The sequence below is a fragment of the Aulonocara stuartgranti genome, assembly GCF_965226115.1.
Source record: "Aulonocara stuartgranti genome assembly, chromosome: 3".
NCBI classification, from domain to species: Eukaryota; Metazoa; Chordata; class Actinopteri; order Cichliformes; family Cichlidae; genus Aulonocara; species Aulonocara stuartgranti.
Window position 1 is genome coordinate 5,837,431 of NC_138941.1, and position 16,672 is coordinate 5,854,102.

At 43.5% G+C, this 16,672-nt stretch overlaps 3 protein-coding genes across 3 annotated transcripts in view; all 3 read left to right on the plus strand.

Moving 5' to 3' along the window:
- The first annotated feature begins 1,575 nt into the window (after positions 1-1,575).
- The window catches only part of LOC309702195 (protein NLRC3-like), a 78,601-nt gene continuing 63,504 nt past the window's right edge, over positions 1,576-16,672 (plus strand). Inside the window, exons 1-4 of the mRNA XM_082526702.1 lie at positions 1,576-1,606; positions 3,185-3,255; positions 3,331-3,460; positions 3,716-3,817. Coding sequence (XP_082382828.1) covers positions 3,342-3,460; positions 3,716-3,817 — 221 coding nt within the window. The 5' untranslated portion in view covers positions 1,576-1,606; positions 3,185-3,255; positions 3,331-3,341. The remainder of the gene's footprint in view (positions 1,607-3,184; positions 3,256-3,330; positions 3,461-3,715; positions 3,818-16,672) is intronic.
- LOC309697121 (uncharacterized protein) lies at positions 4,738-5,262 on the plus strand (the record flags this gene model as incomplete). Its single annotated transcript, XM_082518784.1, has 3 exons — positions 4,738-4,742; positions 4,810-4,888; positions 5,050-5,262. The coding sequence occupies 3 exons, from the start codon at positions 4,738-4,740 to the stop codon at positions 5,260-5,262; spliced, it is 297 nt and encodes a 98-aa protein (XP_082374910.1).
- The window catches only part of LOC309697132 (NACHT, LRR and PYD domains-containing protein 12-like), a gene marked incomplete at its 5' end in the record, with an annotated part of 47,566 nt that continues 36,254 nt past the window's right edge, over positions 5,361-16,672 (plus strand). The window contains 6 exons of the mRNA XM_082518797.1: positions 5,361-7,144; positions 9,833-9,860; positions 9,995-10,161; positions 11,109-11,285; positions 13,415-13,591; positions 15,961-16,137. Of these exons, the coding sequence (XP_082374923.1) occupies positions 5,361-7,144; positions 9,833-9,860; positions 9,995-10,161; positions 11,109-11,285; positions 13,415-13,591; positions 15,961-16,137 (2,510 nt within the window). The remainder of the gene's footprint in view (positions 7,145-9,832; positions 9,861-9,994; positions 10,162-11,108; positions 11,286-13,414; positions 13,592-15,960; positions 16,138-16,672) is intronic.

The following is a 16,672-nucleotide window of genomic DNA, read 5'->3' on the forward strand; positions in this document are numbered from 1 at the left end:
TTAATACTTTGTGTACAGGAAATACAGGCGACCAATAAAGCCAGTTGAACAAAAAATCTGTTTATTCTTCTTTCAACATGTTGAGGTGATGGGTCAAAGGAAATGATTGTGACATATGGTGTCTCTGACTGCTCTTCCATCTTGTATGTCCGTGGGAGGGTCAGGATGTTCATGGTTTGGATCACTGCTGATGTTTGGTTCAGAAGGACAGTGTTCTCCTCTAATTGTGGCAATGTTGTGAAGAATCACACATGCCACAATAATGTCACATGCCCTTTCTGGGGTGACCCTGAGTCTTTGCAGGCACTGGAACCGGGCCTTAAGCATTCCGATAGTCATTTCAACTCTGGCTCTTGTCCTGCAATTAGCCAGATTATATCGCTGCTGTGGGCCCGGTTCAGGGTCAGGGTAAGGGGTAAGCAAATAGGGTAAACATGGATACCCCCTATCACCAAGCAAGTAGCCAGTGAACTCTCCTAAGACAGAAGGATACACTTCAGTTCAAATGTCCCTGAAGCAATTGGTCTTTATATATTTTAAAGTATTCTCAACTCACCATGTCCAAATTTTGTGCTCAGTGTACATTCACGGAATATTTGTGAGTCATGGACAGAGCCTGGCCACTTGGCTTCCACATTTGTGATAATGTTGGCAGCATCACATATGATCTTCACAGTGCAGAGAACACAAATTAGCATCCATTACTATGATGAAATAATTTGTTAGTTTGAAATGCTACAGGGAACTATGTACCTGTACATTAATGCTGAAGGAGCAATAATTGGAATGTGAGTACCATCTATACAGCCAATCACGCCTGGGAACCCTGAAAATAAATGTAAAATTTAAGTAGTAGTTCAAGTATCACCACATCATAAATTAAGTTTTGTTCATCCTGATACCTGCAATTTTGTGGCATCCCTCTTTGATGAATCTTGTGGGTCTATGACCGGGGAACACCACAGACGAGTACAGGAGACGTTTCAGTGCAACTGTAACATTCCTGACTGCCCGACAGACGGTAGCCTTGGAAACGTGCTCAGCGTCACCAATATTATACAGAAAGCTCCCGTTTGCAAAAAACCGAAGTGCAATACAAATAATATGTACAGAACTGAGAGCATGTCCGCGATGTGTCACATGCGTAATATATGGCCTGAGGATGTTATCCAAATAACTTAGAGATTGTGCTGAGAAACGGTAACGTTCGCACAGGAAATCATCAGGTAATGATAAGATGTCCAGACGCGCTCGAATCACTCTCTTCCGGCGGAGAGCTCTGCGGAGAATTTGGGCTTCGATATCTACCGGCTCTTCAAGGAAGGGACACGCCATGTCTGAGACTTCCTACTGTCAGGTTTCCGACAAAGGGGCGGAGACAGTCAGGGTTAGTTGTGGTAAACCTGCTAGGGGGCAGGTTAGCTTCACGGCGTGTGTCGTCATAGTGACTCACTCAGGCTGCAGCTGAACTCGCTTTGTGAAACCGAAAACCCAGAGTTTTCGTTAACTCAGGGTATACTTACTCAGTTTTTCCACTAAACCGGCTTCCTGAAACAGGGCCCTGAACTTCGTGGAGTGGAGCTTGTTGTTGGTGTGTGAAGAAACTGTAAGTTTGCTTTGTTTCCTCCTTTAACAGTTTGTCTTTAGGAACTTTACTGTTTGTTCAGCTCGTGTTTGATTTCTTCACACAACAAACTGTGTGTGTTTGTATTTCCGGTCTCTCCATTAAAGTCAGTGTGTAATGTTTCCTGGCTAACATCAGCTGTGTGCAGCTTAGTTCAGCACAAATCTGCCGCTCCATAGTTCACGGTAACGGACTCACAGCTGGACCAACGAGGCCGAGTGTGTCCGCCACTCTGAGCTACGTTCGTGTTTGTGTACTTGTAGTTTGTACTTTGAGTTCAGTCAGAGCCCACAGAGGACGCAGCGTACGTGATGACGTCACAGCCCTTTACCTCCTTTACTGTCACTGTGATTAATGTTTACACACGAGACACCTGCAGAGCTCTGACGCTAAGCTAGCACACAGCATGCTAACACTAAGCTAACACTAAGCTAACGCTAAGCTAACACTAAGCTAACGCTAAGCTAACACTAAGCTAACGCTAAGCTAGCCAAGAACCCAGAGTGAGTTAAAGCTGAGTAAACACTGACCCCAGACCAGCACCGTGATAAAGTGAGCTGCTGCTGCTGAACTTGAACAGGTAACAAAGTGATGAGCAGTCAGGCTGCAGGTTTCTACCTGTTCATGTTTCTACAGTAGAATCACTTTGAAGTGTCTTTGTGCTGTTTCATCTTTGATTTGTGTTCATAAACACTCAGAGAAACATCACGTGACCTCATCAGGATCTGTGTTGGTGTGTGGGGCTGTACCTCAGCTTTATGTTGTTACATGCTCATTTGTTCATTTTAACATCAAAGTAATGTTATGAGGAGTAATGAAGTAACGTACTCCATTACTTTTAATTAAAGTGTTCTGTGTAATATGTGTAATAATGACTGTTTTGAGTAATGACCAACACTGATCACAACAAAGAGGAAATGCCTCCAACATGCACAAACATTTGAGCCACAACATGCAGTTAATGTGCACAAATGTCTTTGATATGCTGCTCAGTGATGGTGGTGACTGTCAGAGCAGAGCTACTGAGAATCAATAAGTAATATCAATGATGGGATCAGAATCACTAAATTCTTCTCATCCCTGTCAGTATCATACATGTGCTGTATAATGTGATAAATGTAGAGGTGCTGGCTGTTCTCTCACTCTGCTGTTTAGCTGTAAAGGACGCCTCCCTGCCTTTGTCTCATTCATGACCTTTAATAGTCTCTTCTAACATGCAGAGATCTGTATGATCTGTTTCATAGAGTCTAACCAGCCTGTACAGGTAACAACAACAGTCACTGCATCACTGACACACAAACGTCATCTCTGTCAATAACAACATTCATACATGGAATAAAAACACATCAGTGGATCATTGCTGGAGCTGATGTTTGTGCTCCTGGTGCAAAGGCTCTCAGTTTCCTCCTTGAAATAACATCAGTGGTGGGTCAGCGACATGCTTTCTTTCCCTCTCAGGTTTAAATATCTGGGACTCTCCACCGTTTGGTTTTAGAGCTGAAGAAGCTTCTCAGATGAAACGTCTTCCAGAAACTTAAAGACGTCTCTTTTCTCTCCAAGCTCCTTAGATCACATGACCTGGATGACTGAACCTACAGACATATTGACCTGGTTTCATGGTCACATGACAGGTCAGAGGTCAGCGACTGTAACTCAGTTCCTCCTGTTAATGTGAACTCACTGAGTGTTTGTGGTTTACCTCTCAGACTGACTGAAGATGATGATGGAGGAAGAGGAGGACAGAGCAGAGTCTGCAGGGTCCAGCTGTCCGTCTGTGAGGAGTGACCGGTCCAAAGATCTAAATCCAGGCTTCAGTGGTGAACCTGGAGCAACGAGGTCAGAGAGCTGAACTCACTGAGTAACAGAAATAATTCTGCACTGACATTATAATCAGTGTTGACTCTGGTTGATTGTCTGACTGTGTTTGTGAGCTGAGAGGAAATGAAAATGAGTTTGTAACAAAAATCTGTTTTGTCCAGTTTTCCTGTAAAAAGCTGAACTCTAATCTAAGAGGATGTTACTGACAGGAAACAGCTGCATTATCTGCAGTCTGTGTGATCACAGCTGCTTCAATCATGTTTGTGTCTGCAGAGGTCAGAGGTCACAGTCTGCAGGGTCCAGCTGTCCGTCTGTGAGGAGTGACCGGTCCAAAGATCGACCTCCACTCTTCAGTGGTGAACCTGGAGCAACGAGGTCAGAGAGCTGTGATGACTCCTTTACATGTTTGTGTTTCCTGGATAAATATGACCTGAAACATCCTCAGATTGTTACAAAGATTCATTAAAAAGAAAACAATGAAAGAGAAAAGATCCAAATGTTCGACTTGGTCATTTGCTGTTTGAGGACAGTGATGCTCATATCTGTGGGGAAAGTGTGACCTGAGTGGGTTCATGTTTGTCTTTAAAGAACAGAGCTGCTCTGATTCTCTTTGTGTCTGATCTGTTAAACAGTCTGAGAGGTCACACAGAGACCCAGCAGCTAAAGCCTGGATCATACTGGCTGCTGTTACTCCATCAGGACAACACTGAACCACAGTGGTGTGGATGTAGTGGATAAATCCCACCATACTGATGCTCAGAGTTAACCACAGGGAACAAAACCAGATGTTACCTTCAGATTGTGACCTTTGGAGTGGACGATGCAGATTTCAATAGAGAATAAATGTTGTTGTTTTTCAGCTGTGAAGAAAGAATCTAATTTTCTGAACTTAAGAATTTATGATGCTGGAAACAACATGGAGACTATAACACAACATTTCCACTGTGTTCATAGAATGAATGTAAAACTGTCAGACATTCATTAAATATGCAAAATGTCTACAGAAGCATCAGAGGGTCAGACGTGAAGCACTCAGTGATTTTGATCAAATGACTCATCAGTTATTGATCTGTACTACACTGATCTACCACGTTAGTAAAGCTGGTGTTCTGGTGGTGGAGGGAGACTCGGATCATGTTCTGGTTTTGGAGCAGTGATCTGCTGATGGTTCAGTTTGATGAGCTTCTTCAAAATCATCCCTGACATCACCACTGAAAGGACGTCCATGAAAACAGACTGAAAATTACTGATATGTTCACAATCTGAGAGTTTAAAACTTGACAGACTTGATTCAGATGAAGTTATTTGAGCAGACACTCCTGGATCTTTATCCTGTGTTGATCTAATCCTTCATGGTTCCTCCACAGAGTGGACCAGCAGAGCTCAGAGGTTCCCAGTGGTCAGTCTGCCCAGCAGCATCAAACACAGCTGGACTCCATATTTATGGTCTGTACATGTACAACAACTACTGTTACATCTGTTCTGTTCACAGTCATCTCCATGCTGCTCTTTGTAGACCAGTGGATCGTCAGTGTGTCCAACATGGATCTGATGTTTGGCTCCATGATTTCAGTCTGATTGGCTCATTCATAAATATTCTGTTCCAGCTGCTGGAGGACAACATCATCACTTTTGTGAAGAACGAGCTGAAGAAGATCCAGAAGGTTCTGAGTCCAGATTACCCAGAATGCTTAGAGAGTCAGAGGAGCAGCAGCAGAGAGGCGTTTGTGAAGATCACAGTGGACTTCCTGAGGAGAATGAAGCAGGAGGAGCTGGCTGACCGTCTGCAGAGCAGTAAGAGGATTTATCTAAAGATTTAAGCTGCTGGATAAATGAACATTTTCCAGAGATGGAAGATGGAGCAACATGTTTTAAAGATTAGTTCTTTTTGGAATTGAGTGTTTATTTTTCTTCTCATTCAGAGCTTCAAGCTGCAGTTTGTCATCGTAACCTTAAATCCACCCTGAAGACGAAGTTCCAGTGTGTGTTTGAGGGCATCGCTAAAGCAGGAAACCCAACCCTTCTGAATCAGATCTACACAGAGCTCTACATCACAGAGGGAGGGACTGCAGAGGTCAATGATGAACATGAGGTCAGACAGATTGAAACAGCATCCAGGAAACCAGACAGACCAGAAACAACCATCAGACAAGAAGGCATCTTTAAAGCCTCACCTGGAAGAGATGAACCAATCAGAACAGTGCTGACAAAGGGAGTGGCTGGCATTGGGAAAACAGTCTTAACACAGAAATACAGCCTGGACTGGGCTGAAGACAAAGCCAACCAGGACATCCAGTTCATATTTCCATTCACTTTCAGAGAGCTGAATGTGCTGAAAGAGGAAAAGTTCAGCTTGGTGGGACTTGTTCATCACTTCTTTACTGAAACCAAAGAAGCAGGAATCTGCAGCTTTGAAGACTTCCAGGTTGTGTTCATCTTTGATGGTCTGGATGAGTGTCGACTTCCTCTGGACTTCCACAAAACTACAATCCTAACTGACCCTAGAAAGTCCACCTCAGTGGATGTGCTGCTGATAAACCTCATCAGGGGGAAACTGCTTCCCTCTGCTCGCCTCTGGATAACCACACGACCTGCAGCAGCCAATCAGATCCCTCCTGACTGTGTTGGCATGGTGACAGAGGTCAGAGGGTTCACTGACCCACAGAAGGAGGAGTACTTCAGGAAGAGATTCAGAGATGAGGAGCAGGCCAGCAGGATCATCTCCCACATCAAGACATCACGAAGCCTCCACATCATGTGTCACATCCCAGTCTTCTGCTGGATCACTGCTACAGTTCTGGAGGATGTGCTGGAAACCAGAGAGGGAGGACAGCTGCCCAACACCCTGACTGAGATGTACATCCACTTCCTGGTGGTTCAGGCCAAAGTGAAGAAGGTCAAGTATGATGGAGGAGCTGAGACAGATCCACACTGGAGTCCAGAGAGCAGGAAGATGATGGAGTCTCTGGGAAAACTGGCTTTTGATCAGCTGCAGAAAGGAAACCTGATCTTCTATGAATCAGACCTGACAGAGTGTGGCATCGATATCAGAGCAGCCTCAGTGTACTCAGGAGTGTTCACACAGATCTTTAAAGAGGAGAGAGGACTGTACCAGGACAAGGTGTTCTGCTTCATCCATCTGAGTGTTCAGGAGTTTCTGGCTGCTCTTCATGTCCATCTGACCTTCATCAACTCTGGACTCAATCTGCTGGAACAACAACAAACAACCTCCTGGTGGTTTAAACCATCTCTCCACCTGATTGCTGTGAACAAGGCCTTACAGAGTCCAAATGGACACCTGGACTTGTTCCTCCGCTTCCTCCTGGGTCTTTCACTGCAGACCAATCAGACTCTCCTACGAGGTCTGCTGACACAGACAGGAAGTAGCTCACTGACCAATAAGAAAACAGTTCAGTACATCAAGAAGAAGCTCAGTGAGAATCTGTCTGCAGAGAAAAGCATCAATCTGTTCCACTGTCTGAATGAACTTAATGATCGTTCTCTAGTGGAGGAGATCCAACAGTCCCTGAGATCAGGAAGTCTCTCCACAGATAAACTGTCTCCTGCTCAGTGGTCAGCTCTGGTCTTCATCTTACTGTCATCAGAAGAAGATCTGGATGTGTTTGACCTGAAGAAATACTCTGCTTCAGAGGAGGCTCTTCTGAGGCTGCTGCCAGTGGTCAAAGCCTCCAACAAAGCTCTGTGAGTACATTTGTACTCATGTCTTTACTTTTAACATCCAACTGTGTCAGTAATTTATTTCACCAGGCTTTCTCTCTTTGTATGAATTTGTAAAGTTTTGGGATTTCTCCAATACAACTGTGACCTCTTTGATGCCTCCAGAACTCGAGACGCTGGATTCACCATAAACTGATCATCACTGCTGCTGTTATGTTATCAGTCTTTGTTTAAACACTTAGGCTGCATGTGCCTGATGTTGTGATACTTTATATTCACATGCATGCTCCTAGATACATTTCTACTGCAGGTCTATTTTAGTCACAAATGTTGGTGAAACACTTGCTTTTACATGCATGGTGGGTCCTGCATTAAAGAAAGCATTTGAATTACTCAGTGAATCCTGGCAGCCAGAGAAACATCCTTAGTTCCACTTTAAACTAAACTCTGCTTCGGTCTTCCACAGTGTGTTTGTTGTTTCTTTGTTGTTGTTGGCCTGCTCTCTCCTCTCACTCCAATCTGGTTGCAGCAGATGTTTGTCCCTCCCTGAACCTGCAGACTTGGGTGCAGCACCTCAGTTCATCTTCAGTCTGAAACCAGCTGTTGTAGCTATATCCCCTCAAGCACACCTTCCCTGGTCATCTCTGCTGTGGTTGCTATAAAATTTAATCTTGATTAAAAAAAAAGAACAAAAAAAGTCAGACTTGATGCCATTTGTTGGCAGCATGGTGCCTGTTTGTCAGTCTTTGATGATAAACTGCAGCACAGTCTAAAGCAAACCTTCTGACTTTATTGACTTTATGCATGTATATATTCTTCCTGTTCACCTTGGACACACAGCAGCTCTCTGTTTGTTGTGATTGGATCTAGAACAGCCAACATATCCTAATCTAGATGATTTCTAAGGTGGTATCTGGGAGGAAAAGTTAAAATCAGCTTGGATGGCCTGTACTGTATGATGGCCTTGGTTGCACCACATTGATAGCCATGCAGGGTGGTTCACTCCTTGGGCAAGAAGACCGAGGAGTGAGCCACCCTTGGTCAAAGCTTGGCCATTCAAGCTCACTGTTTTCCCCTTGTTGGTTGATGATAGTATTTTTTTTACCTGACTTATAGTCATCATTGTCTTCAAATTAACTCACACACTGCTGACTGCTGTAGCTTACCTGGCTGAGCAGGTGACCCATGCACTGAAGGTTAGAGTCGTGACTCCAGGGCCTGGTTTGAGTCTGCCCAAGACCATTTCCTGTGTGTTATTCTCCTCACTTCTCCCTCCCTTCCTGTCTTCTCTGTCCTGTACAGTGAAGACAAAAGGCCTCGAGTTGTGAAAACTCTTCCCCTTCATCATCTTCCAAATCATCTCTCTCATCTAAAATCACCAGTATTCTCTGAGTAGAGAATCTTTTCACAATCTTGAATGATAAGGATCCAAGTGGGTAAAGTTATTTATTTGTTGTGTTCCTATTTGCAGCTGGGATAGATTAAGAAAAACTATCGGCTGCCCAAATTACATCCAGTTTAGAAGACAAACATTGAGTGAAGTGTTTGTTTCATCGTCCTTCACAACTCATCAACCAGGTGTCACAAACTGCAGCAGGACAGTACAAAGCATGTCATACTGGATGGCTGCAACAACCAGAGTTTTACCTACCTTTGGTATTTGGTGACAGCATGAGCGTAATATTTACTGAACAGAGTCGTCTTCTGTAATCTTTTCAGATTCAGATTCAGAACACTGTATTTATTTTCAAGGGGCAATTAGGATACTGAGCTTTCCAACCGTACATACAATACACAAACATCACATTGGGGAGACGGGTCAGGCTAGGTAGCTGGCCGGTCAGCCGCTAGAGCAGCGACCCGGAACCGAACAGCAGAAAATGCACAACATCAGGAAAGATGAGGAGAAACATGAACACCCCCAGACTGAGCTCCAACAGGGAGATCAGTTTGAGAACAGACAAAAAAAATGACCCCAGCGCAGAGCACATGAAAACTCTTAATGCGCCATAGAAACACATGACGAGCAACAGGGATGGGTAAAAGGTGAGAGACAGCCGGTGTAGACAGCGCATCCGGGCCTGCAGCATTTGCGCTGGTCCCCTCGACCCACCGTCTGCACCGGGAGGGGATAAGCATGCTTAGGATGGGAAGGAACAGTCTAAACACCGTCTGTTATCAGGGTGAGATTTATGTTCAGCTCCAGCCTTGAGACCACAGCTGGCGCCGGTATGTTAGCCGCATGAGATGATGGTGGCTTTCTTTGGTGCGAACAACTGCATGTCAATTTCACAGCTGATCTAACAGTCCGTCACTCGTCTCTCAATCTCCCGTTGGAGAGCCACGAGCTTCTCCGAGAGGTTATCGGTTTTGCGCTCAAAGAGCAAAGTCTGAGAACTCACGACCGCCATGAGCTTCTTCAAGATCTTATCCGTGCTGCGTTCAATGAGCCCATTTTGAGAAGTCACGACGCGTCCCATTGTTTCAGTCACAGCGGGCAGCCTTGTGGGGGTTTGAACAGCTGATTCCGCTTTCTTTAATCTTCAATAAGCCAGGGCCAAGCCAGCTCAGATCAGCAAGAACCCTTTGCTGCTGTGAATGTCCGTGCTGCTATATTTCAGGATCAGGCTCTAAATGTACAAATGGATCTGAGAAGATTTCCAATCATGTTTCTACTAGATTTACAGTTTGTTTTCATGTCGTCTGACTCAGATGGTGGAGCAGGTGGAGCTTACAAGGAGTAAGTGCTGCTATAGAAGAAGAGTTGTGTTTTAATGAAGCTATTTAGTTAACCAATAATTGTATTGCATGCTGGCATTAAAAATGTTTCATTTGACTGATTTAATTGTTTTTTTGTTTTCTTCCAGACTGAGTGGCTGTAACCTCTCAGAGAGAAGCTGTGGTGCTCTGTCCTCAGTTCTCAACTCCCAATCCTCTAGTCTGAAAGAGCTGGACCTGAGTAACAATGACCTGCAGGATTCAGGAGTGAAGCTTCTGTCTGCTGCACTGCAGAGTCCACATTGTACACTGGAAACTCTCAGGTCAGGATCCAAACATCCCCACTGCTGATCATTAAATGATATTATTGTATGAACAACCAAGCTTTATAGAATTGGCAGGTGAACTTTTCTTATCTTTGGATTGCTTAGGAGATTCTTAATTACTGTCTGTCACTGTGGTTTCATTTGTAAAGCCACTTCTGCTGCTTTCATTCATTTGGAAGTCCTGTAGCTGAGTTTGGGAGAGACTAACAGCCTCGGCAGCAGAGGGGAGAAAGGCTGTAACACCACCACTTTACTTTACGTCTACCTGTCACATCATTTTATCAGGAAACAAATATGCTCATGTTTTTACTATGTTTGTCTTGAAGATGTAAGAAGATCACATGGTGCTTTTTATTATTGTGTTGGTTTGTTTCCTGTCTCTTGGATGGAGCCCAGCTTTGCGTGGCCCCTGGGCCTGTGGTCAGAGTGTGTGCTGGATAATCCGTCCCAGGATGAGGCCAAACTGACATGGGATGAAATGTCTGTCACATATTTGAGCCCAATTTAAAAACATCCTCCATAAATATTGAATAATAACAATAATAATAAAGGGTCAGAAGATGACTTGTTGGAATGAAAATGAGCTTGTAGTTTTTCTGCTTTAATAATGTGACTGGAAAAAGGTGTTGGACTTCAAATATGTCCATTTCTTTCACACTTCACCTTTAAAAGTGAAGCCTTGTTGTTCCTGGAAGGAAAAACACGACTTTTTCAAGTCTTTGTCCTGTTTTTATGATAAATGTACGACTTTAATGTGAAACATTCAGAGTTTTTTCTCTTGTTGTGTTTGTTTGAAGCTGCTTCCTGTTGGCTTCAGCTGTTTGGAGTTTCCATTTTCTAAACTTCTACATTCTGAACCTTCTTCAGCTCTGAACAGATGATGAAACACTGAATGATTTCAAGCACTTTGTCTAATAAACTTACATCTTTCATTCTTTATACAGATTGTGGGGCTGTGGTTTGTCAGAGATCAGCTGTAATTATCTGGCAGCAGCACTGAAGTCCAACCCCTCCCATCTGAGAGAGCTGGACCTGAGTGACAACAACAACCTGCAGGATCCAGGAGTGAAGCATCTGTGTGGTTTCCTGGAGAGTACAGGATGTGGACTTGAAACTCTGAGGTCAGTCAGCATGTTTTAGTTGTGCTGAGATGAATATGATGTGAAAGTTGTGCTGACACTAAACTGCAGACATCAGGCTGATATTATACTGATCCACACTGAGGATCTTCATGGTAAAGTCTGTTTTCTTCTTCTCTGGTTTAGTCCATTGACTGCAGCAGAACAATGTTTGCATTTCAAACAGTGAGACTCAACGTATGGCCCGCGGCCCACACGCGGCCTGCCCACCTTTCCTGATTCAGAGAGAGGGGACCCTGATTAACTGTGTAGTGTTCTTCCTCACAGTTCTAAGTATCAGACACAACAATGAATAATCCACAGCTGACTGTCTTTAGCAGGTCAAAGGTCACGGCACACAGCAGACAGTGGGAAATATTATAATTCTGATCATTTATCAGCACATATCCATATGTATAAAAACAAAGCTGACACTGTGAGACTTGATCAGAGGTGTGATCATCACAGCAGAGGCCTTTGTGTCAAAGTCACTGAGGATCAAACAGAAACACATGAAGCAGATTTTCCTCTTCTGGCTTTTTATAGCAGATAACCTTCAAAATATTCTGCAGTCGATCAAAACCTGAAGCAAACCATGAATCAACATGTGAACATGACCTGATGCTGCTGAAGTGAAGCAAAGTTACAGAGGTTTGATTACAGACACAGCTGAGAGTTTGTAATCTGTCATCATTTTAAAAGGTTTAAATTTCTTCAGTATTGAACAGCAGAAATGAGGCTTTGTTTTCGGAGGCCGACAGCAGTGAACACAACAGCAGACTGGTGCGTAATAAGCAGTGAATAATGCAGGAAACAGATTTTTGAAGGTAAACTGTTCTTGAAGTACACTGAGAGAGGGAGCGCTGTGCAGGAAGTAAACGTCAAAGTCAGAGAGAATTCATGACGATGTTCATCAAACGTAAAGCGTAGTTTGGATCTTCTTTTGCTGCTGGTTCAGTCAGTTTTGGTTGGAGACAGATGAAACCTGCAGCTTCAGGATCTGTGAGCTGTCCACTTTCAGCCCCGACGGCGTGTCCGTGTACGTGCCGTCGAGTAAACGATCCACGCTCTGTGTTTCCATCTTTGTGTGTTTAGCTGCTCTCATTTACTGTTTTATCTGTTTGCTGCTTGTTGAAATACTTTTGGGAGCTTTAACCTGAGATTCTGGCAAAATACATTTATATTAAAAATCGATTCAGGATTGAATGAATCAACATCGCTTTATTCAAATTAAAACCATTTAAATAGGAAAATCCTTTTTTTTTTTTACAGCCGCCTCTAATGCTGGGTAATGTCAGCTGGTCCATGTGCAGCTGGCTGTGAGGCTCAGGGAGCGTCTACAAAGTGCAACACTGAAAGAACATCATCCATAAATATTGAGTAATAACTGGACTCTCATACAGTGAGACTCAAATGCCTTTAAACATCAGCTTATCCTGCTGATCCAAGTCCAACACTGAGTTTGTAAAAACATGTTTGTCAATCATTTTGTTTGGTTTCTGAGGAAAATGATTCAATAACTTGCTGCTAATACACAACATTTCATCATATTTCCTCAAATGAGTGTGTGATGTTCTTTCACTGTTGCACTTTGTAGACGCTCCCTGAGCACTGGTCTCACAGCCAGCTGCACATAGAGACCAGTGTTGTTAGTCCAGGTCAGAAGATGACTTGTTGGAATGAAAATGAGCTTGTAGTTTGTCTGCTTTAATAATGTGACTGGAAAAAGGTGTTGGACTTCAAATATGTCCATTTCTTTCACACTTCACCTTTAAAAGTGAAACCTTGTTGTTCCTGGAAGGAAAAACACGACTTTTTCAAGTCTTTTTCCTGTTTTTATGATAAATGTACAACTTTAATGTGAAACATTCAGTTTTTTCTCTTGTTGTGTTTGTTTGAAGCTGCTTCCTTCTTTTTTAAAACATTTATTTATTGTTTTTAACTGGTTTTACATGGTGCACCGTGAGCAAAAAGCTTGAAGCTGCTTCCTGTTGGCTTCAGCTGTTTGGAGTTTCCATTTTCTAAACTTCTACATTCTGAACCTTCTTCAGCTCTGAACAGATGATGAAACACTGAATGATTTCAAGCTCACACTTTGTCTAGTAAACTTACATCTTTCATTTTTTATACAGATTGTTTGGCTGTGGTTTGTCAGAGATCAGCTGTAATTATCTGGCAGCAGCACTGAAGTCCAACCCCTCCCATCTGAGAGAGCTGGACCTGGGTCACAACAAAACCCTGCAGGATTCAGGAGTGAAGCATCTGTGTGGTTTCCTGGAGAGTCCAGGATGTGGACTTGAAACTCTGAGGTCAGTCACATGTTCTAGTTGTGCTGAGATGAATATGATGTGAAAGTTGTGCTGACACTGTGGATCAGTAGGCCCACAAACCTCTATACAGGAAGTCTGGTTCTACTCTTTGTAGAACTTCTGATCCCTGATCCTCTGAGTCTGACTCAGTAAATAATGAATTATCTTCACTTCACATTTCAGTCAGTTCAGATTTCATTAGCACGTTCACTTTAGCATAATCCATTTTAATCCAAACACCTTTCTCTTTAAACTCTGTTTGTCAGTCACAGTATATCCAGTACAATCCTCTTTTTCACTGCGTCACACACATTCAGAGATCAGAGTGTCCTGTGTGTGCTCTCATTCACTCACACTCACTCTCATATGGCTGAAGTCTGTTTGTACACAGGCTGTCAGCTGGCCTGAGTTAGGCCTGTCTCTAAAATCATTATTTTATTACTTTTATTCTGATTCATCAAAGCCAAACTCAAACATATTTATATTTACTGATTATGTTCTCATCAATAATTAACAGTCAGTACATTCAGATATGAATCATAATTCAGTGTTTAACATATTATCACAGATGGACTGCACAGGAGATCTCCTTTATGAAGAAACTGTGAAAGTTTGTCCAACAGTGGGAAACATTTCAGAGAACATCTCAGAGAATATCTGTGAAGCAGAAACTAAACATAATAATAGAAGAAAAGCCAAATAATGATCCAAATCCTGCTCTGAGACTATCAGACAGTAAAGGCTTCCAAAGACTGCTCACCTCTCAGACTTACTTAAAGATGCTGGTGCTGTCCACAGATCAGCTGACCTGCTGGGTCTCCATGATCAGCTTTGTTTCTTGGAGATAAAGGCTGAAGCTTTTAGAGCTTCAGTTCTCCAGAGCAGCAGGATGTCTGAGGTCCGCAGAAACACAAAAACACAGCAGCTAAAAATAGTTGTTCAAAGAAAACGAGGTGGGAGCTGCTGATTCCTGAGCTTTGATACTGGATTAGCTTCAGTAGTTATTCCCATCACTGCTGTAGGAGCTACATTTAGTCACAGCTGACTGTCTTCTTTGACCAATCAGAATGACTACTGTTGTAAAAACAAGCACACAAAGACCCAATGAGAGTGAAGAACAGGATAAAGAGCTCTTGTGATGGTGGTAAAGAAATGAGCAGCAGACGGCCGTCTACATGTTGTAGTGGTTTACAGTCACCAGGGGGCGCCGTCACGGCCACGCAGTCAGTGGGCTGCTCTGCTTGTGCTGTTGTTGGTGAAGCTGAAGTGAAAGCGAAGTTAAAACAATGAAAAGTGTCCACTGCAACCTCCATCTGAGCTTGTCATGTTCTTCTTCTTTGATCCTTCGTGTTTGTGCTGAACGCTGCTGCTGCTCTCTTCCCTGTTCTGGAAGAGGGAAGAGAGCAGGGATACTCAAAGCTTTCCAGTTTTCAGACCAAGTGCGCACTCATACTAATCAGCATTGGAGCGTGCACAGCGTCGTCCACACTGAGCTTTGTTGTGAGCGCATGGACTCGTCTGCAGAACATTTCCAGTACAATAACCAGCTGTGCATGCGCCCCAAGCAGCAGCTTCAAGCTCACCTCAAAGAAGTTTAACAGGAAGGACGACTCATCCATCATGCGTCCAGCTGTGACCGTGTCCACAGCAGAGTGTCACCGCGGCTTAATGCTAACATGCACACATGAAGCTAATACCACCACGAGCAGCTGCTCAGTGGATTTGGAGGAGAAATGTCTGCAGCTTCTCACAGGCAGTACGCAGAATGTGGATCTCCACAAAGACTGTGGAGACCTCGTCCCAGACTCAAAATCAACACTTGTCTGCTCAAAACTTCTCACACGTTCCCGTCACAAGTGTCTTCTAAGTGAAGTTACCAGGTTCAGGTCCAGCTCTGTTTATCTGGAGCTGCAGTAAATGATCCATCCTCACAAAGCAACACAGACACCAGATATGCAAACACAGCATCATACAACACAACCAAGAGATCCAAAGAATTATCTCTGCATTTCTGTGGCTGATGCTGCTGGAACGAAGCTGTTTGAAACCTTGTTGTTCTGCACTTTGGGACCTGAAGAGGAACTTGAACCTCTATGCAGAGGGTTCAACTCTGAGGATTCCTGTTCAGTTTTTTCTCTTTCACACGGCAAAACTTGACAACTTTATGATAAATGTACGACTTCAATGTGAAAAATTCATTTTTTTCTCTTGTTTGTTTGAAGCTGCTTCCTGTTGGCTTCAGCTGTTTGGAGTTTCCATTTTCTAAACTTCTACATTCTGAACCTTCTTCAGCTCTGAACAGATGATGAAACACTGAATGATTTCAAGCACTTTGTCTAATAAACTTACATCTTTCATTTTTTATTCAGATTGAAGGACTGTGGTTTGTCAGAGATCAGCTGTGATTATCTGGCAGCAGCACTGAAGTCCAACCCCTCCCATCTGAGAGAGCTGGACCTGAGTAACAATAACAACCTGCAGGATCCAGGAGTGAAGCATCTGTGTGGTTTCCTGGAGAGTCCAGGATGTGGACTTGAAACTCTGGGGTCAGTCAGCATGTTTTAGTTGTGCTGAGATGAATATGATGTGAAAGTTGTGCTGACACTGTGGATCAGTAGGCCCACACACCTCTATACAGGAAGTCTGGTTCTACTCTTTGTAGAACTTCTGATCCCTGATCCACTGAGTCTGACTCAGTAGATAATGCAGAGTTCTGAGCTGATGTGGGTGAGAGGACTCAGGCAGCCTGACAGAGTTGATGTCCAGGTCTTCCCTGCTTGTCCTGATACAAATAAACATGAGTATCAGATCTCATCAGTCACACCTGTTAGTGCAGCTCTACTCTAGATTGTACTGCTTGTTAAACTAGGATGATTTTAGAAGCCTGGACCGCAGACTCCAAGGGAAGATATGACTTGGAAAGACTAAACCAACCTATTAGAGGTGTTTGCACTAACATACAGTGGGGCAAAAAAGTATTTAGTCAGCCACCGATTGTGCAAGTTCCCCCACTTAAAATGATGACAGAGGTCAGTAATTTGCACCAGAGGTACACGTCAACTGTGAGAGACAGAATGTGAA